This window comes from Symphalangus syndactylus, chromosome 22 (assembly GCF_028878055.3).
Source record: "Symphalangus syndactylus isolate Jambi chromosome 22, NHGRI_mSymSyn1-v2.1_pri, whole genome shotgun sequence".
NCBI lineage: Eukaryota > Metazoa > Chordata > Mammalia > Primates > Hylobatidae > Symphalangus > Symphalangus syndactylus.
In genome coordinates, this window is record NC_072444.2 from 36,396,795 (window position 1) to 36,420,951 (window position 24,157).

Below are 24,157 nucleotides of genomic sequence, written 5' to 3' on the forward strand. Positions count from 1 at the left end.
GACTGGGGAGGTGGGCACAGACATGACAGAGCTGTCCTCACTGGCACAGCTGAAGCAGGTGCCATCAAGGCGTTCACAACACTGTCCTTGCCACTTCTGTTTGAAGGTGTCCATGATAAAAATTTAACAAAACGTACACAATATAACATGAGTATAATCTAAAAATGTTTGCTTGTTTAAATCAGAAGACCTCAGATTTTAAAAAATGTTTTACTTCTCACAAAATAATTGCACTTTTTTTTTTTTTTTTTTTTTTAAAAAGACTGGGTCTTGCTGTGTTGCCCAGGCTGGTCTTGAACTCCTGGGGTCAAGCAATCCTCCCCTCTCAGCCTCCTGAGTGGCTGGGAAGACCCTGTCTCTAAAAAAAAGGGAAGCTGAAGCTGAAATGGTCACAGTGCAGATGCTTCAGAAATCACATACTTAGGGAGGGGGGAGGGACAGCATTAGGAGATACACCTAATGCTAAATGACGAGTTAATGGGTGCAGGAAATCAACATGGCACATGGATACATATGTAACAAACCTGCACATTGTGCACATGTACCCTAAAACCCTAAAGTATAATAAAAAAAAAAAAAAAAAGAAATCACATACTTACCGCCAAGTGCCCAGGCCTGCCTGCCAACCGTCTGCAAACATGAGAGCCAAGTTCAACACCTTCATGATAGCTTCTTTCACAAAGCTGACCTGGAGACCAAAGTCACAGAACACAAACTGTGTAACTAGGTTTGGACACTGATACCAACACTTTTACCTATTTTAAATGAATGACAGAAAAAGCTCATCACCACAGTGACTGCCTTCTGTGTATATGGAAGGGTACTAGGCTCTGAACCATGCCCATTTGGGACCAGGCACATGCATTCACTGAATGTAAGATACAGGTGGTACTAGCAGTACAGTCAAACCAACAAAACAAACTATTAAGACCTTTTCCTGGGATGGCCATTTAAATTCACCAATGAAACTAAGACAAATAATTCCAATGGTTTTAACATTACTGAATTCTATCTATTCACATGAAGTAGACATGCTATTGCTCCACAACTGCAGACACAATTTTCCAACTGAATCCAAGAGTAACGCAGAGTAAGTGTTGACTATCACACACAGTTCTCATGTTGCTCTTAGATACAATTTCTACGAATAGGGCACTCCTCCTTTTTTTTTTTTTTTTTTTTTTTAAAAGAGACAAGGTCTTGCTCTGTTACTCAAGCTGGAGTGCAGAGTGCAGTGGTGTCAGATCATAGTTCACTGCAGCCTCAAACTCCTGGCCTCAAACAATGCTCCCACCTCAGCCTCCCAAGTACCTGGGCCTCCAGGTATGCACCACCATGTCTGCTAATCTTTTAAATTTTTTGTAAAAACAGTCTTGCTATGTTGCCCAGGCTGGTCTTGAACTCTTGGCCCATAAGATCTGTCCGCCTCAGTTTCCCAATGTGCTGGGATTATAGGCATGGGCCATTGTGGCCGGACTGGGGCATTTGTTTGTAACCTCATTTGGTCTGGTTCTTCCTTAAAGAATATTCTACAGGACAGAAGCTTAATCATCATAAAATTCCAAAGCAGGCAGATAGCGCCACTCGCCAGCAGTGGCCACATCTGCAGGAGACATCTCATGTACCTTTTCTCTCAGCAGACACCGGTCATGGATGGTTGACAGATACCTATAGTGAATTTTAATCAATTGATCTAAATCCTTGGCTTCCTCGACTTGATGTTGAAACTCCAGCCCTGTACTGTGTAGAATCTTGGAAGAGAAAGATAAAAAGCTTAATCAGCAGCCTTCTTTGAGGACTTGTGTGCTGCACACAAATCTTTTTTACTAAGCTCTTCTACTCTTCTCAAATTCTTCCTTCAATAAGCACATCTAGAAAGTTTCATAAAGTACCATTCTTCAAAGGCTGGCTGGATACTCTGGTGTTCTGATCCTAAAAGGACGGCGGGGGCAATCCTGTAGGATGCGCACTTGCACAGTGAATGAATGAACGCCAAACTCTGGACTAACAGACTTCCTGGCAGGAAGGGGCAAGTACATTAAACTGTATATAAGACACATCGATAAAAAAAAAATCAAGTAAATGTGTTACTTTTATACAAATAATTACAATGAATTTGTTTCTTAAGTTCCTTTTCTCATACATTGATCTTTCTCTAAAATGAGTATAAGTATACTTCAAATAAAAAACAAACTAAGAAAAAACTTAAACTCTTATCATTTACTTTTAACAATTAGGGGCTTAATGAAGGCCAACCTTGTGAAGGCAGTAATGCAGTCAGGGGAAACATGGAGCCCCTCTGCCATAGCCTTCCCATCCAAAACACAGGCTTCAGCGGCTCACCTCACCCAAGCAAGGTGGGTTTCAGAACTCACAGACCAGGTATAAACAGGTCTAAACAACAATTCAAACCCCAAATGCATACTGTGCTCTAATAATACTGCTCTTGTTCCAATTTCTGAACCCTTCTTTCAGAACTTCCTCTAGAATTGGCTTGTAGATGTATCAGAAAAATAGTTTCATTTACTTTGTAGTGAGTTCTTAAGAAAAAAGTCTATAACCTGGCTGCATCTTCCTCCCACACACCACAGTGGATTTTGGCTGTTATTAAATATTGGAGCCATTTTTTAGGGACAGCTGTCACCACAATTGAAACCTAAAGGACTATGCGGCACATTCTGAAGGCAATTCCAGAAGATGAGCTGTGGCTGTGCCTGTCCCCAGGGGCTGCTGGACAGGAGGGACAGCAACCTCTGGATACACATATTCTGGTATATTTACAAAAAACTTCCTCCCACTGCCATGTTATTTTATGATCAAATTTGCTACATGTCCCGTTTTCAGTCTGTAGGTATTTTGTATTTATAAACATATTATGAGTAATTCTCTATGAACAACTGTATAGATACGGCAATAGAACTGAAGCAGATGGGAGAGGCACAAACCCTGGTCATGATGTAGTTGTGCAAGCTGTTCACGAAATGCATGAGCTTCACTCTTAAGAGGAACATGCGATGAATCTGCTGTCTTACTGGTTCTTTTTGTGGTCCAAAGTGAGCAACTGTGTCTTGTTCATGTATAAGGCCTTCTTTAAGTCGTGGTTTTTCCGCAGTACTAACCAGTTCTATAAAACATTGGAAAAGCAAAGTGGACAGAAGGAGCATCAACTCAAACCCCACTGCACCATGACGCCTGGCAGAAACTCTGACGGATGTGGCCCTGGCACCACAGAAAGCACTGGCAGGGCTGGCAGGAACTGAACCTCAGTGCCTCTGGAAGGTGCAGTGGGAAAAGTTTCCTGTATCACTTTTCCTAATCAAGTTGTTGCATTTCAGATCAACTGTACATACAACTTCCTGATCTTTCTTTCAGGTATTTGATGTCCATAAAACTACTGCTAGAATATGCACCATTTTGGCATTTGTGTACACATAAAAAATGATCAACCACCACCAACTTATTCTTTTTTTTTTTTTCCAGATCCCCATATGCTTCCCTTTCCCACCAACCTCTTTTATTAAGGGCTAAAATTAAATTAAATTACAATTTATCTGCTGAAAACAAATCTTACCACCAAAAAGTAAAACATCCAGACTATATTTTGCCCACTTTATTTGCAATAAGAGAAGAAACACTTGATTATAAATTTTTTGACATTCCGAACTTATAACAATGTCCACAGGCCATGGGACCTAGGAAACAAAAACAAAATTAGAAAGTAACCAATTACTCGCATGTTTTAATGTTAGCAGAAAACACGGTTCATACAAAGAATACCAGCATATACCTTGTAGCTGAGGGTCAGACCATCTAAGATATGAACAGGCAGCTTCTTCTTAGCTGTGTCAACATTTTCAAAAGATATAGATAGACTAAAGAAAGAAATTTCAGTTTTAGTTTGTGAAAGCACTCTGTCACACAAAAATGCTCTTTTAAAATAATTCGTATTTTATTTACATAATATTCCCCAAAAGATACTGCATTTCATAAAAGAAATGCAAACATTCCAACAAATGTATCTCTTCTAACATATATTCCAGAGCAGAAATTTGGATTTAGAAATAACAGGGGGAAAACTTTTAAATCATGAGTTTAGTTATAGAAGAGACACTTAACAATGGTAGTAATTAGAAAAAAGATGAGGCTGAGGAAGACAGTAAACTTCAGGCAATGGCTGGGAAGATGAAGCCTCTGCTGAGGTTGGGGATGGGCAGGAGAGGATGAGCAGAGCAGCTCGAGGGGGCCGAGCATGCGGTGAGAGTATTGCTTCGAGAGCCCCATCGAGATGGGATGGGGTCTGCTTCTACACCAGAGGTGCTGTGCAGTGCTTCATCCACGAGTTCCTGAGACAGGTTTGAATGTGACTCACAGGGGAAAGCAAGCATCTAACATGGACATGAAAATGTCCAAGTGCCAGGCACTATTATGTGTCCTTAGCTCATTTAATCCTGAAAATACTCCCATCAGTGGTTCCTGAGAAATGATGTCCTCTTCCACAGTCACAGAGGCACTAAGAGGGGATGCCTGGATGCATATGAAGAAGGTTTAAAGTGGGGAGTTAACTTCCAAACCAGAGATGTCACAGGGCAGTGTGTGATTATGAACTGGCTGATCCATGACACAGGCACTAGTCAGAATTTTTAGCTCTTGGCCGGGTGCGGTGGCTCACACCTGTAATCCCAGCACTTTGGGAGGCCGAGGCAGGAGGATCATGAGGTCAGGAGATCGAGACCATCCTGGCTAACCCGGTGAAACTCTGTCTCTATAAAAATACAAAAAATTCGCCAGGTGCCTGTAGTCCCAGCAACTCAGGAGGCTGAGGCAGGAGAATGGCAAGAACCTGGGAGGTGGAGCTTGCAGTGAGTCGAGATTGTGCCACTGCACTCCAGCCTGGGTGACAGAGCAAGACTCCGTCTCAAAAAAAAAAATTTTTAGCTCTTAATGGCCTGATATGTATGCATTCACTTAGTGCTTTGAAGGCATCTACCAAATATTAATACTAAGTTAGGTGCTGCACTGAGCAGGCAATAGAAAGCCAGTCTTCCCTCCAGGGACTCCCAGCCCAGTGCAGCACATGAAGACAAAGGGAATGTAGGAGTGAGCAGACCTCTGGCGGGCCCATGAACTGGAGACTATGTCACAGGGAGGCGGGAGGACAGTACTAGCAGACACCAGAAATATTCTGAAATCCCTGAAACGCAAAGTGAGATAGGAGAGAGAACATGGTGTGTATGTGTGCAAGACATGAGGCTGGGAAAATGGAGCCAGACAGTAAATAGCTTTCTCCCTTCTGAGACAAAGCTTAGTCCATCTGTTAGGAGGTACCCACAGGGAGCATAGGGATGAGTGGTGGAAGTCACTGCTGGTGGTCTGAGGTCACCCTGGTGAGGGTCAAGTCCATTTTGGTGGAAGGGAGTGAGGCTGAGAGACACAGAGGTTATCGGGGAGCTCGGAGCCAGTTCTGAGAGATCGGGGCATTCTCTAGGAGGCAGGACTGAAAAACCTCATGTGTGGGAGCTTAGAGAGAGGAAGTACTGACTCCAGCCATGTGAAGGAGGTCATCAGACCCTGACAGGTTGTATGGTGGCAACTTTTTTCTTTTTTTATAGGGACAAGGTCCCACTATGTTGCCCAGGCTGGTTGCAAACTCCTGAGCTCAAGCAATCCTCCCACCTTGGCCTCCCAGTGCTAGGATTACTGGTATGAGCCACTGCACCTGGCCATATGGTGGCATCTCAACGTCTCTTGTTGTTTAGCGGGAGAGTCACGTAGCTAGCCTCTGCCGGAATTTTTTCTTTTTTTTTAAATGTCTCGTTCTTGTCGCCCAGGCTGGAATGCAGTGGCATGATCTTGGCTCACTGCAACCTCTGCTTCCCAGGTTCAAGCGATTCTCCTGCTTCAGCCTCCCAAATAGCCGGGATTACAGGTGCCTGCTACCATGCTTTTTGTATTTTTAGTAGAGACAGAGTTTCACCATGTAGGCCAGGCTGGTCTCGAACTCCTGACCTCAGGTGATCCACCGCCTCTGCCTCCCAAAATGCTGGGATTACAGGTGTGAGCCACCGTGCCTGGCCTGCATTTTCTAATACGTAAAATAATATTAGTAAAACTCATAGGAATAGTGTGAGGACCAAATAATATGTGTAATTAATAGAAGACTTATGGGCATATAGTTCATGTTACATTAATTTAAATAAAGGTGATGTCCATATTTTACCGTGAACTGTCTTCAGGATAACGCTGTCCTACTGCTTCTTGGAGCTGGACATTAAGAAAAGACACATTCTGCCATGTTTCCTTTTCTCTTATTTTATCAAAAATTGATGTGTAGAAGTCATACATGGTATCACCTCCTTCCATTAAGAAAAAATTCCTCATAGCTTGCAAGTATTCTACCAACCTGAATGGAGAGAAAATGAGTGACACTAAGATCTCTGGCATTCGTAAGGCAGGAGGATTCTGGATCAACAGCAGGTTTTGTACCTTGTTTTTAGTGAAACAAGTTTACATTCTACATTTACTAAAATTAGAAATATTAACACCTCTTAAACTTGTTCCAATAATAAAAACAGCATAGGTTTTCCTTTCATCATCAGAAAGGTTATCTTCTATAACATTATAGAAAATTGGGCAGTCACAAAAATGTAACAAAAAAAAATCCAAATCCCATCATTTATGGTGGATTTCCACCATTAATATTTAATATCTGGAATGTTTCTTTCCTGTCTTCTCTTCTATGCGTTAAGAAAACCTAGGTCCTACCATATTATATATCCTGCTTTTTAATTGCCATAATTTTTTTTTTTTTTGAGATGGAGCCTTGCTCCGTTGCCCAGGCTGGAGTGCAGTGGCGCGATCTCGGCTCACTGCAAGCTCTGCCTCCTGGGTTCACGCCATTCTCCTGCCTCAGCCTCCAGAGTAACTGGGACTACAGGCGCCCAGCACCATGCCCAGCTAATTTTTTGTATTTTTAGTAGAGATGGTGTTTCACTGTGTTAGCCAGGATGGTCTCAATCTCCTGACCTCGTGATCCTCCATCTTCGGCCTCCCAAAGTGCTGGGATTACAGGTGTGAACCACTGCGCTCAGCCTAATTGCCATAATTTTTATGAACTTTACAAAGTTCATATGTGGGTAAGTATATGCCATATTTATGGATATGCCATAGTTTAAAAAACTAGTCATCTAAGTAATTTAGTGTTTTTCATTCTGATAACAAACTTTGTAATTCTTCTACAAGCTTTTTCTGTATTTCTTTTGGAAAAGATTCTCAGAAATAAAGAATTAAGTTTCACAACATAGTTAAGAAAATATTGATGGTCAATTGATTTCTCTTAAAAAATTGTTTATTGTATATCCATTTCCTACTCTAATAAAAATTGAATTGAAATAGGTTTTAAAATAATCTCAACTGTTCTTCAAGTACAATCAACTATTTACTACTTCCAAAATTAAATTACTCTTTTACCTGTAATCTTTTTTTAGAGTTTGCATGAGATTTCCACAGCAATCTAGATACTGCTTGTCAATATGAGGATAGAGGCAGGATCTCAGCGTTAATTCAAAAGTCTGGCATGTCACAGATTCCGATGATCTATCCACACATACATCACCACCAGCAAACTTCTCGTGAAAGTCACTCTGCTCCAAATACATCCTTCAAGATAAAAATGTGAGTCTTCTTTTTATGAGCTGCTGTCAACAGAATTCTCTTAAATCAAAACCCTGAAGTCCCATTTTTACCTTTAGTCTTGAAGTTACCAACTATTACAGAAAGAGAAAAATCTTTCTCCCAAAAATATCCTTTGAGTGAACCAGTCTCTTGAAGTTGCCACTGCCTTAGGGTCAGGTACTAGAGCTGGTCTTTCTAGTGATTAGGGCTGGACACAGCAAATGCTGGCCATTAGACAACCCGAACTGTGTGGGTATTAATGACTTACTCTAATGGACTAAGTGCCTAAAAGCAGCTTAAGCCCAGGACATATTATACGCCAATGGGGACCCTGACTCAATGGGTGTCCAGGGCCCACTCATGGCCCAGAGTTTCAGCATCTTCTGGGTAAATGATGACATTTCCAGGGGCCCGAGGGCACAGACAAAAGTTGTACGACATGGTGGCAGGGCCAAGTCTGCAGACTTCCACAAACGACATGGAATCCAAACTATACACCTGAAGTAGGCGAGCACAACATCTTGTATTCTGCTTGTTATAAAGGATAGGCATGGCGCGGTGGCTCACACCTGTAATCCCACCAGCACTTTGGGAGGCCAAGGTGGGAAGATCACTTGAGGTCAGGAGTTCGAGACAAGCAAGGCCAACATGACGAAACCCCGTCTCTACTAAAAATACAAACATTAGCTGGGTGTGGTGGCACATGCCTGTAGTCCCAGGTAGTTGGGAGGCTGAGGTAGGAGAATTGCTTAACCTGGGAGGCGGAGGTTGCAGCAGTCAGCCAAGATCACACCACTACACTCTAGCCTGGGTGACAGAGTGAAGCTCCGTCTCAAACAAATAAAAAAGAAAAGAAAAAAGAAAGGATAGCCTACAAGCGTTTTTGTTTTTAGGCCTGGAAAGCCCTACCTGCCAGAAATAAACAGTTAGCAAACATTGCACAAATGATGCCATTTGAATTACTGATAACCTTGCAGGTGTGTCTCACCTTGCAAAGTTAATGGCAAGCAGTGGATCATGAACATCATCCAGTTCAAGATGCCTTTCAGCAATGGACTGCATCTTCATTAGGTTCTCCTTGGTTACCTGTTGCTCAGTAAGAACCTGTGGAGTGGAATCTTCTCCATGTCGAAGACGGGACTGTACAGATTCCAGAAAGAGAGTGTATAAACTTTTTCTTTCTGCATCTGAAACATAAAGAAATATGTAAGGTGAACTATGTTCTGTTTAATCATATTAACATTCGGTTTAATCATATTAACATTAACAATATATTAAGTAACTATATATATTTATATATTTAATATTTATATGTAAATATTAAATATATATTTATATATAGTAACAAAATAATACATACTTTTTGAGATGGAGTTTTGCTCTTGTTGCCCAGGCTGGAGTGCAATGGCACGATCTTGGCTCACTACAACCTCCGCCTCCTGGGTTCAAGCAATTCTCCTGCCTTAGCCTCCCAAGTAGCTGGGATTACAGGCATGTGCCACCACACCCGGCTAATTTTGTTTGTTTCTTAGTAGAGACAGGGTTTCACCATGTTGGTCAGGCTGGTCTCAAACTCCTGACTCAAGTGATCCACCCACCTCGGCCTCCCAAAGTGCTGGGATTACAGGCGTGAGCCACTGCGCCTGGCCCAAGAAATATTAAATAATATCATGTCCGGGTGCGGTGGCTCATGCCTGTAATCCCAGCACTTTAGGAGGCTGAGGCGGGTGGATCACTTAAGCTCAGGAGTTTGAGACCAGCCTGGGCAACATGGTGAAACCTCAGCTCTACAAAAAAATTAGCTGAGTGCAATGGAATGTGCCTGTGGTCCCAGCTACTTCGGAGGCTGAGGCACGAGAACTGCTTGAGCACTGGCAGGTGAAGGTTGCAATGCGCCGAGATCACACCACTGCACTCCAGTCCAATTTGGGCAATAGGAGTGAAACTTGTCTCAAAAAAAAAAAAAAAAAAAAAAAAGAGTAAGATCCTAATCAGGACACTTGAAAGTTATTACAATACTGCATAACACTATGGTAACACTGATAGGAGTCGCAGTCTCATTGGAAAAAACACTTCTGACAGTGGCCCTGGGAAGCTCACTACATAAGAAGGAAATACTCCACAAAGTGAAAATAAGTATTGCATCTACTTATTTCAAGTAGATACAATAATATAATTAACATAACACTGAGATGATTGAGATGTATAAATAAGGTCGCATCTTTATCTTCCAAGCCTTTTTAGTCAGTTGATAAAACTTTTTTTTTTTTGAGACAGAGTCTCACTCTGTCGCCAGGCTGGAGTGCAGTGCCATGATCTCGGCTCACTGCAATCTCTGACTCCCTGGTTCAAGCGATTCTCCTGCCTCGGCCTCCTGAGTAGCAGGGAATTACAGGCCCATGCCACCATGCCCAGCTAATTTTTGTATTTTTAATAGAGATGGGGTTTTACCATGTTGACCAGGATGGTCTCGATCTCGTGACCTCGTGATCTGCCTGCCTCAGCCTTTCAAAGTGCTGGGATTACAGGATAAAACTTTGAATATATTAAATTGCATCATTTTCTTGAAATTTATGATCAAGTCTGAACTGCTCATAAGAAATTCTTATCAGCCATGGTTCATGGTCCTCAAGGGCTAAATGCTGCATTGCATTAAGAAATGCCAGAAGGGCTGGGCGTGGTGGCTCACGCTTGTAATCCCAGCACTTGAAGAGGCGGGTGGATCACCTGAGGTCAGGAGTTCGAGACCAACTTGGCCAACATGGTGAAACCCCATCTCTATTAAAAATACAAAAAATTAGCCAGGCGTGGTGGCTCACACCTGTAGTCCCAGCAACTTGGGAAGCTGAGGCACGAGAAATCACTTGAACCTGGGAGGCAGAGGCTGCCAGTGAGCCGAGATCATGCCACTGCACTCCAGTCTGGGCAACAGAGTGAGACTTGGTCTAAAAAAAATAAAATAAATAAAATAAAATAAAATAAAATAACATGAAATGAAATAAAATAATGCCAGAGGGAGTGATGCCAGCAAGGCAGCTGCCTGGAGACGTCTGGTGCTCCTCTCCCAACGGCAAGGGAGGACCAAAGCAACAAATCAACAGTTAAGATCTGACTGGAGGCTGGGGGCAGTGGCTCACGCCTTGTAATCCCAACGCTTTAGGAGGCCGAGGGCAGGCGCATCATGAGGTCAGGAGGTCGAGACCATCCCAGCTAGCATGGTGAAACCCCGTCTCTACTAAAAATACAAAAAAATTAGCCAGGTGTGGTGGCGTGCGCCTGTAGTCCCAGCTGCTGGGGAGGCTGAGGCAGGAGAGAACCCGGGAGGTGGAGTTTGCAGTGAGCCAAGATCGTGCCACTGCACTCCAGCCTGGGCGACAGGGCAAGACTCCGTCTCAAAAAAAAAAAAAAAAAAAAAAAGATCTGACTGGAGTTGAAGGGCGAGTGCTGGAGTGCAGTGGGGGAGTGTGACAAAGTGTTGGTGACTGGAGGCCCAGGAGGGCAGTGTGCAGGCTTCCAGCCTCTGCAGCCCTGTCTTCCCTTTGCAGATCAGGCTGGTCTGGAGTCAAGAAGGACTTCCTATTGTTGGGTAGGGGTAAGCAGAAGAAACCCACCAGCCCCCACAAACACCTACAGTCATTACTACAGGAGGATTCCACAGTTCCCGCGAGCTCTGAGCCCAGTTTGGAGAGCTGCTGGGAATTCACGCCGCTGCCTTGCCCCGGGTTAGGGGCACAAGGTGTGCCTTCCCCACCCCCCCCCTTTGAGCCAAGTGGTTGCAGCATGGCACCATCTTCAGACCAGAGCCACCTCTGGAGCACGCCCTCCTCTGGGCCAGTAGCCACTGCACCTCTCCTGCACCCCAGCCACTGGGGCTCCATCCTCATTCCACCAAGGCCACAGGGGTGGCTGAACACCACAGCCCCAGCTATGCGGAGCCTGGGCCCAGGATCGGCTGTGATTCTGGTCCTGCACAGCAGGAAAACCAGCCCCTGCCACTGCACTTCCAGCCAGAGGAACAGTCTGGCAGCCCCGACAGACCAAACCCATCTTTGAGCTGGCCAAATTGCTGCGCCATCTCTAGAGGGTGGGAACAGACCCCTGAGCTTCCTACCAGCTGACAGACATGCCTCCAGGCTGGTGAAGCAGTTACAGACCTGTGCCCAGAAACTGAGAAACAGCCCCATAGCACCAACCCCTTGCAGACAGGCCCGTGGCCTACCCAGTGGCCCTGGGCCAGCATTCAGGGTCTGAGAAACAGTTTCAGAGGCCGCCCTGGCAGGCATGTACCTAGGCTTCTTGAGCAGCCTTGCGCTGAATCCTTGGTTTGAGAAGAAGCCCCATAGGCAGCGCCTGGGAGTCACAGGCCAGCTGAGCAGCCACAGTCCTGCATACTGGGCCTGCCAAACAGCCCTGAGAAAGAGCCTTGAAGACCACCCCCAGTAAACACACCCTCATGCCAGCCGAACAGCCTTCCACCCACATGCTAGGCCTCAGAAGCAGCCTCATGGGCTGCCACTGGCAGATACATACCTAGGGCTGCCAACAAGACATGTGACCATGTCCCAGGACTGAGAAAGAGCCCCTTGAACTGTGCAGGCAGACATGCACCCAGGCTAGCAAAGCAGCCTTGTACCCACGTCCTGGGCCTGAGAAACAGCCTTATAGGTCGCCCCCAGCAAACATACTCCCAGGCGAGCAGAGAAGCCTGCGCTCATGTCCAAGGCTTGAGAAATGACCCTGTGGGCTGTCCTCATGGAGCCCCTAGCCAGAAAACCAGTCTTGTGCCCACATCCCAGGCCTGAGAAACAGCCCCTTGGGCCATTGCTGGCAGGCAGATAAGCCTATAGGTTGGCCAAGCAACCACATGCTCATGTTCCTGGCCAGAGTAACAGCCTGTGGTCCCAACCTGTGAGCCAGACCCCATCTTGGCCAAACCACTGTGTACATGCATGTACCCCTAATCTGAGAAACAGTCCAGCAGGCCCATCCCAGCAAAGCTGTGCTACTGTTTGTTTTCTGTTTTCGGACAGAGTCTTGCTTTGTCGCCCAGGTTGGCGTACAGTGGTATAATCTTGGCTCACTGCAACCTCCGCCTTCTGGGTTCCAGTGATTCTCGTGCCTCAGCCTCCCAAGCAGCTGGGATTATAGGCATGTGCCACCACATCTAGCTAATTTTTATATTTTGGGTAGAGACACGGTTTCACCATGTTGGCCAGGCTGGTCTCAAACTTCCGGCCTCAAGTAATCCACCTGCCTTGGCTTCCGAAAGTGCTGGGATTGGCCGGGAGTGGTGGCTCACGCCTGCAATCTCAACACTTTCGGAGGCCGAGGTGGGTGGATTGCTTGAGGCTAGGAGCTCGAGATCAGCCTGACCAACATGGTAAAACCCCATCTCTACTAAAAATACAAAAATTAGCCAGGCGTGGTGGCACATGCCTGTAATCCCATCTACTCGAGAGGCTGAGGCAAGAGAATCACTTGAACCCAGGAGGCAGAGTCTGCAGTGAGCCGAGATCATGCCACTGCACTCCAGCCTGGGTAACAGAGCAAGACTCTGTCTCAAAACAGAAAGTGCTGGGATTACAGGCGTGAGCCACCATGCCCAGCCAATTGTGCCACTGTTGCCACAAACTCCCTTAGTGTAGGCCACTGAGGCACTTGCAAACATCACTGAAGTGGATTACAACTGAAGAAAGTACATGGAGACTATACTACTGCCTTCGTCCAGAACCAAGGCCAATGCATCCCACTGAACCCATACCCCAAGACGCATTCATATGAATAACTCTTTACAAAACGTACTCTATAAAATTGGAAAAGGTGACTTTCCCACCAGATGTGTAGAAATCAATGTAGAAATACATCAAACATGAAAAAGCAAAGAAACATGACACCTCCCAAAAAAACCAATAATTCTCTAGTAAGAGACTACAATGATATAGGAAATGCCGGAAAAATAATTCAGAATTAAAATCTTAAGGAAACTCGGTGAGATACAAGAGAGTACAAATAAACATTCAACAAAATCAGGAAAAGAATGATTTGAATGAGAAATTCAACAGAAACAGATGTTTAACACACAGACAAATTTTACAGTGAAAGAATTCAATGAATGAGGCCAGGCATGGTGGCTCACGCCTGTAATCCCAGCATTTTGGGAGGCCAAGGCAGGCAGATTACCTGAGGTCAGGAGTTCGAGATCAGACTGGCCAATGTGGTGAAACCCCATCTCTACTAAAAACACAAAAAATTAGCCGGGTGTGGTGGCAGGTGCCTATAATCCCAGCTACTCAGGAGGCTGAAGCAGGAGAATCACTTTAGCCAGGGAGGCAGAGCTTGCAGTGAGCCTAGATTGCACCACTGCACTCCAGCCTGGGTGACAGGAGTAAAACCCTGTCTCAGAAAAAAAAAAAAAGGCAAATGATCTGAACAGACATTTCTCCAAAGTAATATAAATGGCCAAGAAATAGATGAAAAAATGCTCAGCATCACTAATTATTAGGGAAAATGCAAATCAAAACCACAATGAGGTATCATTTCACCCTAGTCAGGATGGCTATTTATCACGAAGACAAAAAATAACAAATGCTGGTGAGGATGTGGAGAAAAGGAAACTCTTACACAATGTTGGTGGGAATATAAACTAGTACAGACACTATGGAGAACAGTTTGGAGGTTCCTCAAAAAACTACAAATAGAACTACTATATGATATAGCAATCCCACTGGCGGGCATTTATACAAAGGAAAGGAAATCAGGATTATCAAAGAGACATCTGTACCCCCATGTTTACTGCAGCATTATTCACACAGCCAAGACATGCAATCAACCTAGGTGCCCAACAACAGATAAATGGGTAAAAAAATTGTGATATATATATATCTCGAAGATAAAAAAGAATGAATCCTGTTGTTTGCAGCAACACTGATGGAAATGGTGGACATTATGTTAAGTGAAATAAGCCAGGAACAGAAAGTTAAACACTGCATGTTCTCACTCATGTGGTAGCTAAAAAATGTTGATCTCGTATTAGTAAAAAGTAGAACAGGATACCAGACGCTGGATTCTGTAGGGGGAAGGGAGAAAGAGGAAGATATTTGTTAAAGGATACAAACAGCTAGCTGGAAGGAATAAGTTCTAGTGCTCTGTATCACTATGGGATGACTATAGTTAATAATGTATTATAGAGTTGCACATAGCAAAGAGGATACTGAATGTCCCCAACATAAAGAAGTAGTAAATGTTTGAGATGATGGACGTGCTAATTATCCTGATCTGATCACTATATATCTACCAAAACATCACTATGTACCCCATGAATATGTACAATTATTATGTCAATTTATAAAAATAATAAAAGAAAAGAAGTGGCAGGGAATTACTTTTTAAAGTTCCAGTCCTAAGGAATCCGGAGTGAGGAAAATGCATGTGGAACTTATTGTCACTGCCTTTTCAAACACAGCACTGAAAGTTTTCAACGAAGACAATCTTTTAAGAAATCAAGAGCAGCATGGTTACTAATTCAGCCACGATGGTAATTACCACCGAAATAAGAGGGTTTGATGACTTGCAAACTACAAAATAATTAGGTATCAGGATGACAAGAGCGAGTAAGGTCAGGTGTCCCAACACCAACGGAGACACAGGAAGATGGAACAGGTACCTCTGGCTCCTGCCTGCCAGGTGGTGCTCTCCGCACACTGCAGGTTCTTCAGCAGCTGCATCGACTTGCCAGCCATTATGATCTGCTTCAGGACAGGTTTGAGGAAGGACACCATGGTGTGCTGCCTGCTGGAGGGCCCCTGGTCACTGCCGGAACTCGCACTAGCGTTATCACTCATTTTTTCTTCATTTTCTGTCTTTTCTGATACGCTATATAACGTGTAAGTTGCATACCAGAAGTCTCTGTGATTAACTGGAACATTTTTGTTTCTAAAGAGATTCAAATGAATTTTAAACTCTTATTTCTCTTTCTTAAAAACAGCATACTTGTTCTAGTTTGTTGTTCAGACATTATAAAACATAATATTAATTATTAGTAAACTGAAGCAATCTTTAGGCAAAATGGGGCAGTTTTAATCTCATCTCAGTTTAAAGAGAAAAGTGAATAAATACTTTGAATAGTATAAGTAAAATTTAAGTAGAAATAGTTTCCTGAATTGGAATTATTTAAAATATGACTAATCTGGTCCTCTTTAGAAGTAGAATAAAAGTTTATCCATTTACCATCTCCTGTGAAACTAATCTGCAGACTTCTCTATCATTTTCCCTACAAAGATTCTTTTTTATTTATTTATTTTTGAGACGGAGTTTCGCTCTTGTTGCCCAGGCTGGAGTGCAATGGTGCGATCTTGACTCACCACAACCTCCGCCTCCCGGGTTCAAACAATTCTCCAGCCTCAGCCTCCCGAGTAGCTGAGATTACAGGCATGCACCACTACGCCCGGCTTATTTTGTGCTTTTAGTAGAGACGGGGTTTCTCCATGTTGAGGCTGTTCTCGAACTCCTGACCTCAGGTGATCCACCCGCCTCAGCCTCCCAAAGTGCTGGGATTACAGGCGTGAGCCACCGTGCCCGGCCTCTACAAAGATTCTTAACTGGACTACTTTTAACAATAAAATGATGGTCACTCATCACCCTAGAAGAACAGTCAGTCCCATTTTTCACAAAAATTCTCATGTGAGATTGATGAATCAGAACACAGTGACAGACATGAGACTGAGTTAAAGGAAGGGTCAGTTCACTTATGTGAGCATTGTATACATATTGCTACCCTTCCAGAACACTAAAGACTTAAAGTTATCCTTCCTGATGAGTTCAATGGATAGCTATCAATAGAAACCATGTATCTAAATATACTGCATACTTTAAAATTGGATTAAAAGAGTACAAATAGCTCTACATTGTTTATACAATTCTGTTCAGAAAAATCAATTAACTGAGGGGAAATTGTCATAAATGGATTAAGATTTTCCTTGTTTTGTTAAATATTATACTAAGATAAAAGAAATCAGTAGATAATTCAGAGAAATAAATATATTAGAGGTATACTCTGTAATATTTCTGTATCTCTTTACTGATAATTTACAATGGAAATAGCTGAAACCATCTGATATCATCTAAACTCATTTTATGGGAAGCAGTGTGTACTAGCTAGCCATAAATATACTATCATACAAAAATATAATTTGCTTAAGAAAAGTTGTGGACTGACAAAACTTCGACAAAGATATTTCTAATCAGCTGGTATTACTGATGCCTTCCGTAAAAATGAAATAGAACTTGCCTATGATGACGACAAGTTCTGTGATGTGAACTGTGCTTTCTCAGTACTGTTTGAAACTAACGAAAGCATTTGATTTTCATGGGGAGGAAAGTGGTGATGCCAGCCCCCAGTGACCCTGTGCTCTGCTGCAGCTCACCTCTGGATGATGAACTCCCTGGTGCCATCCCACAGGTGCCCATGCACAATCCACTCGTCCACCGTCTGCAGGTAAGGCCGCACCGTTTCCACCCAGAGAGAGAACAGGAGGGAGACCTGAGGCAGAGAGTGTGCACGGTCAGCTCTCAGGGCTCCCTGGTCACTAGGATAAAAGGAGGTTTAAACATTTCTGAAATGCCTTTAAAAAAGTGATCAGATTTCTATGTTTTATGGGGCACAAAGAAATTAAAAATCCAAAAACATACACTATAAAATCCTTATGAAAAACTCACCTAAATGCTGCGCGCGGTGGCTCACGCCTGTGATCCCAGCACTTTGGGAGGCCGAGGTGGACGGATCACCTGAGGTAAGAGATCGAGACCATCCTGGCCAACATGGTGAACCCCCTCTCTACTAAAAATACAAAAATTAGCTGGGCATGGTGATGCACACCTGTAGTCCTGGCTACTTGGGAGGCTGAGGGAGGAGAATTGCTTGAATTTGGCAGGTGGAGGTTGCAACGAGCCAAGATCGCGCCACTACACTCCAGCCTGGCGACAGAGTGACACTGTCTCAAAACAAAAAAAAAAGAAAAAAGAAAAACTCACCTAAATATGGGATGATCATATTGTTTGTAGTCCAGACTGGGAAACTTGAGAGTGAATGTGACACAGAGGCAGCAGGTGAATCCTGAGACAGCCCAGGCAAGCGAACAAGGTTTCCCTATCTAAATCCTATTACTAGCAAAGCATCCATTAAGAATGAGGAAATTGGCTGGGCATGGTGGCTCACGCTTGTAATCCCAGCACTTTGGGAGGCTGAGGCGGGCAGATCACAAGGTCAGGAGTTTGAGACCAGCCTGGCCAATATGGTAAAACCCCGTCTCTATTAAAAAAAAAAATACAGCTGGGTGTGGTGGCTCATGCCTGTAATCCCAGCACTTTGGGAGGCCGAGGTGGGCGGATCAGGGGGTCAGGAGTTCAAGACCAGCCTGGCCAACATGGTGAAACCCCATCTCTATTAAAAATACAAAAATTAGATGGGCATGGTGGCAGGCACCTGTAATCTCAGCTACTCAGGAGGCTGAGGCAGGAGAATAGTTTAAACCCAGGAGACGGAGGTTGCAGTAAGCCAAGATCGCGACATTGTACTCCAGCCTGGGCGACAGGGCGAGACTCCATCTCAAACAAAAAACAAAAAGCCCCCAAAAAATTAGCCAGGCATGGTGATGTGCGCCTGTAGTCCCAGCTACTCAGGGGGTTGAGGCAGAAGAATCGCTTGAATGCAGGAGATGGAGGTTGCAGTGAGCCGAGATTGCACCACTGGACTCCAGCCTGGGCGACTGAGCGAGACGAGACTGTCTCCAAAAAAAAAAAAAAAAAAAAAAAAAAAGAAGGAAAGAATGAGGAAATTACTTCATTCCACTAGTTCTCAGAGAACAAAAATGGCAGTGGTGAGAGAAAATCAATCTCCTTTATACTGAAATGCAATATTGGCTGGGCGCGTGGCTTATGCCTGTAGTCCCAGTACTTCGGGGGGCCGAGGCAGGTGGATTGCCTGAACTCAGGAGTTCAAGACCAGCCTGGGCAACATGGTGAAACCCCCATCTCTACTAAAATACAAAAAAACACAAAAAATTAGCTGGGTGTGGCAGCGTGCACCTGTAGTCTCAGCTACTTGGGAGGCTGAGGCAGGAGAATCGCTTGAACCTGGGAGGTGGAGGTTGCAGTGAGCCGAGACTGTGCGACTGCACTCCAGGCTGGCAACAAAGCAAGACTACATCCCAAAAAAAAAAAAAAAAAAAAGAAATATGGTATTACATTGGTGTGAAGAAAAGTTATACCAACAAACTAGAAAATATACCTAATGTACATACCCCAATAAGACTGTAGCATTCTAAATTACAGCCTCTAGTTAGATTTTTATTTTTATATCTATATATTGTTTGAGACGGGGTCTTGCTCTGTTACCCAAGCTGGAGTGCAGTGGTGCAAACATGGCTCACTGCAGCCTTGACCTTCCACACTCAAGCATTCTTCCTGCCTTAGCCTCTCGAGTACCTGGGACCATAGGCATGTGCCTCCAGAGATGGCTACTTTTTTTGAGACAGAGTCTCGCTCTATTGCCCAGGCTGGAGTGTAGTGGTGTGATCTCGGTTCACTGCATCCTCCCCGGTTCAAGCGATTCTCCTGCCTCAGCCTCCTGAGTAGCTGGGACTACAGGTGTTCGCCATCACGCTAGGCTAATGTTTGTATTTTTAGTAGACACGGGATTTCACCATGTTGGCCAGGCTGGTCTCGAATTCCTGGTGTCAGCACACCTGGCTACTTTAAAAATACTTTGTAGAGACAGGGTCTCAGTATGTTGCCCAGGCTGGTCTCAAATTCCTGGGCTCAAGTGATCCTCTCACCTCAGACTCATATGTAGCTGGGACTACAGGCATGAGCCAATATGCCTGGCCTAGATTTGTATTTTTTTAAATACAATGTAAAATACGTAACATAAAATTTATCATCTTAACTGTGCATTTTTAAAAATTTTAATTTAACTTATTTTTTAAAGACAGAGTCTTACTATGTTGCCCAGGCAAGTCTCAAACTCCTCGGCTCAATCAATCCTCCCGCCTCGGCCTCCCAAAGTGTCGGGATTACAGGCATGAGCCACTGTGCCTGACCCTCCCCATTTTTAAGTTCAGAGATTTTAAGTACATTCATATCGTTGTGACAAATCTCCAGAACTTTTTCATGTTATAAAACTGAAACTCTGTACCCACTAAACAACAGCTCCCCATTCCCCAGCCCTTGGTAACCAGCATTCCACTTTGTTTCTGTGGATGTGTCTACTTCAGCTATCTCATGTTATGTTAGTTACATGTTAGTGTTTATGTAAGAAAGCATTATTGTAAATAGCTATACACATCAGGTAGGTACTTCTCACAGCTTGCCTTGTCCTTGCCTCATCCTTCTGAGGATCTTGGCAATTAGTGCTGAAAAGCCAGTTTCCTACAGCCTCAAATTTGGAAGCTAATTTGAAAACTCTGAACTGTCTGATGAGTCACCCTTCAAGTATCATTTAACAAGGAACCTCGATCAGCTGTCTACCACCCCTCTGCTGTGCAGAATGAAGTCACACTTCAGGCAGAAAGTTTCACATACAGTTTGCTCGGAGGCTTCTCCAACATTGTCATATTCAAGAATGGCCTTATACAGGGTGTTGAGCAGGTGAGAGGCCCGGACGACATTTCGAGTATCAGGTGGGACTTCCGCTACTCCAGTACTAAACACTTTGTGCAGAACCTTGAGCTGAGCCAATCGAGGTGCCAACTTGTCCACCACTATTGCAAGAGTTATTGTAGTATCTGCAAATATCAATAAATCAAACTCAACAGCAAGGAAAAATACATGCATCTAAAATGTGACATAAATGCTGGCAAATCATCAGGCTTATGGACAGGCAGGGCAAAATGGAGGACGGTGGATTTTAATCTCACACCACAAGGACCTAATTTCCCTAAGGAAGAACTCCTGCAAGTCACGGAGAAAAAGACAACTCAGCAGAAAAACAATGTATAAAGGAACTGGCAGTTCATAAAAAAGGAATGATGAGTGGTTCTAAAACATACAAAAAGTCAGTTGGCCTTACTTATAATAAAAGAATGCAAATTAAAATTACACTAGGTAAAACAAAACACCTCCCAATGGGCTAATGTTACAGTGAGGGGTGAGGGAGGCTGTGCCTACAAATGGCTGCACAAGCAAGCTCCTGCGAGGCGATGGCACAGCTGTGACCCGGACATGGAAGTGCCTATGTGGAGCTAGACATGTGATAAAAAGGACCGGAACTATACATGAAGATACCACACCCACCTCTGTTCAAAGCAAGTTCCTGCAACACTGGTGAAACCGTGTCAGGTCTGCAGTTTGGCTAACGTGCTGTGTCAATGTCAGTTTCCCAGTTTTGACCATGTACTGTCACTACGTAAGGTTTTGCCACTGGGGGAAGCAAGGTCATGGGAACACAGGGCCTCTCTGTACTATTTTTTGTGGTAGTTCAAAACGAAATTTAAGGGGAAAAAAGCTACATGGGTTACCATGTTACAGCTGTCATACTGGTGAAGACCAAAACGTCTGATAACACACAGATGGCAAGAGTGTGAGGAAACAGGTATTCATCTACATGGCTCACAAGAGTAAAAATGTATTTACCTATACCTCCCCATAAAGTGGCAAAACTTAGGAAAATCACACATGACCCAGCAATTCCATTTATAAGAACCTACCCCACATGGTCAGATGCAGTATAATCCCAGCTTATGCCTGTAATCCCAGCATTTTGGGAGGCCAAGGTGGGCGGATCACCTGAGACCAGGAGTTAGAGGCCAGCCTGGTCAACATAGTGAAAGCCTGTCTCTACTGAGAATACAAAAATTAGCTGGGGATGGTGGCAGGTGCCTGTAACCAGTTACTCGGGAGGCTGAGGCAGGAAAATCACTTGAACCCAGGAGGCGGAGCTTGCAGTGAGCAGAGATCGCGCCACTGCACTCCAGCCTAGGTGAGAGCGAGACTCCGTCTCACAAAAAAAAAAAAAAAAAGAACCTACCCTACAGATAACTCACTGCCTGTGTACAATTATGGATATGTAGAAGTGATTATCACTGCAGTACTACTGGCAATAGCAAAAGCCTGGGAACAATCTAAATCCATTAAGGGGACTGGGCTATGATACAACCATATGATGAAACACTCAATTTGTAAAAAGGAAAACAGAAGCTCTTCACATACGTATGGTATTATCCTCAAAATTTAAATTAGAAAAATTTGAAGAAAGCAGTGTAATGACTGCTAGGTATGCATATATGTATACGCACTGCTTGTGTATGTTGAAACTCTTTCTGGAAGGATGCATAAGAAGCCGAGGACTTGGCTGTCTCTGGAGAGGAGAACTGACTGGCTGGGGTACTGGTGCAGGAAGAATAATTTATATTTTTCATTCTAAATCCTCTGTAATTTTTTGATTTTGAGAGATATGAATGGCTTAAAAATACAAATTTAAAATAATTTTAAAAATGAAGCATTCACGAGAACTACTTATTTGCTAGGCAACTTTCAAATCTTATATAATGAAAAATCGAAATGGCATTCAAATTATGAGTTATGTGTAGTATAATAAAGACAAAGAACATTTAATACCATTATTGATGATGCACTTCTCAATTTCTGCAAGTTCCTCTTTGAAACTAATGAAATATTTGTACAGGGCCCACATGAAAGCCTGGTAAGTTCTAAACGGAGCTTCAGTTGACTTCTTAGGAACAGACCCACTTCCAGGCAGCATGCTCTCGGAACTGTGTCCCATGACTTCATCAATGAACTCCTGGAGTCGAAACACAACCTGGCCATATGCTGCTATTTGTTCCAGCACAGATCGTAAACAGCTCTACAACAGAAGCAAACTGCAATTATTCAAAGGTGGTCTTCTGTAAACATTCAAATTCATTTCCCTCTCACTGTAAAATATTTATTTTGCAGTTGTTTTAAACAGTATGTTTAGGAGAAGACAAAGTAATAAAATGATTAATATTTATAGTTTTATACACAAAGGAAAAAGAGTGAACAATAATTTCAATAGAGTAGAGAATTATGGCTTATATTTTTAAAAAACATACATAAGGTAAATGTACTTAAAGCAAAAAAATTACAGGATATAACTTTCACAATACAGAATGACAAATAAAAAGCAGAAAATGCAAATTGAAATTAAATGTCTCAAACAATATTAAGGAATTCTCCAAGTACTGTAAAGATGCACAACTCAATTTTTCTTTTTGGATATTAAATATTTTTAAGTTAGCTTTTTTTTGCATGTGAGGAAGCAAGAACGAGTTCAACAGTAATTTTAATATTGTAAAATGTTCTAAAATTATATTACCACAGTTTACATAAATCCTATTTCTTAAATTACCATAAATACAAATAACTTACATGTGTTAAATGAGTTACTACAATATTGTTTCTCACAGTTATCTTCCCATCTATCAACTGAAATATAAAGAGCTTTTTCACTCCTGAAAGTAACCTGAAATGAGATTAAAAAAAAAAAAAAAAAAAAGACGAGTGTACTTTAAGTCTAGAAAAATATTCACGACAGTATGCTCAGGACATTTTTTTTTTTTTGACAGGGACTCACTTTGTCACCCACCTAGGCTGGAGTGCAGCAGCATGATCACAGCTCACTGGAGCCACAACCCTGCTGGGTTCAAGTGATTCTGCAGCCTCAGCCTCTCCAGTAGCTGGGACTACAGGTGCATGTCACCATGCCTGGCTAATTTTTGCATTTTTTGTAGAGATGGGGTTTCACCATGTTGCCCAGGTTGGTCTCGAACTCCCGAGCTCAAGTGATCCACCTGCCTTGGCCTCCCGCAGTGCTGGGATTACAGGTGTGAGCCACCATGCCCCACCTCAGGAAATTTTTATTAAATATTCAGAATTAGGGGGCAAAAAGGTCAGATACTAAGAAAATGGAAGAATCAGTCTTTTCATCTGATTACCCTAAGACTCAAGATATTTCAACATCATCTTAGAAGTCCAAAACATGTTGTCAAAGCATCTCCCCCATATACTTGACGACCCAAAGAGATCTTCCTATTTCTAAGAATGCGAGCATGTCAATATCATACTTTATGGTGAGAGCACCAGGACTCGGAATTTCAGTAGTAACAGCACCATGTGCCGCATCAGATTCCTGGCTTCCAGGTACGGGCACAGGCCCTCATTGATATACTCCGCCTATTAAGAATAGTCACTAGCTGCTGGCGCGGTGGCTCACGCCTGTAATCCCAGCATTTTGGGAGGCCAAGGCGGGTGGATCATGAGGTCAGGAGATCTAGACCATCTTGGCTAACACAGTGAAACCCCGTCTCCACTAAAAAAGTAAAAATTAGCTGGGCGTGGTGGCGGGTTCCTGTAGTCTCAGCTACTCTGGAGGCTGCGGCAGGAGAATGGCGTGAACCCGGGAGGTGGAGCTTGCAGTGAGCTGAGACAGAGCCACTGCACTCCAGCCTGGGCA

The 24,157-nt window shown here is 43.4% G+C and overlaps 1 protein-coding gene across 18 annotated transcripts in view; it reads right to left on the reverse strand.

Annotated features, from left to right (window-relative positions):
- TUBGCP5 (tubulin gamma complex component 5) overlaps positions 1-24,157 on the reverse strand; it is a 49,596-nt gene that overhangs the window by 11,291 nt on the left and 14,148 nt on the right. For 16 of the 18 annotated variants that reach the window (XM_063631216.1, XM_055262530.2, XM_055262528.2 and 13 more), the window contains 13 exons: positions 23,074-23,167; positions 22,282-22,528; positions 20,248-20,450; positions 17,094-17,209; positions 15,335-15,603; positions 8,660-8,858; positions 7,468-7,656; positions 6,218-6,400; positions 3,788-3,872; positions 3,572-3,692; positions 2,946-3,124; positions 1,626-1,751; positions 600-688 (listed from right to left, as the gene is read on the reverse strand). In XM_063631216.1, the coding sequence (XP_063487286.1) occupies positions 600-688; positions 1,626-1,751; positions 2,946-3,124; positions 3,572-3,692; positions 3,788-3,872; positions 6,218-6,400; positions 7,468-7,656; positions 8,660-8,858; positions 15,335-15,603; positions 17,094-17,209; positions 20,248-20,450; positions 22,282-22,528; positions 23,074-23,167 (2,100 nt within the window). Of the gene's footprint in view, positions 1-599; positions 689-1,625; positions 1,752-1,892; positions 2,044-2,945; positions 3,125-3,571; positions 3,693-3,787; positions 3,873-6,217; positions 6,401-7,467; positions 7,657-8,659; positions 8,859-15,334; positions 15,604-17,093; positions 17,210-20,247; positions 20,451-22,281; positions 22,529-23,073; positions 23,168-24,157 lie in introns of those variants that run through there. The other 2 variants (XM_063631217.1, XR_008654007.2) reach the window with 2 other exon arrangements.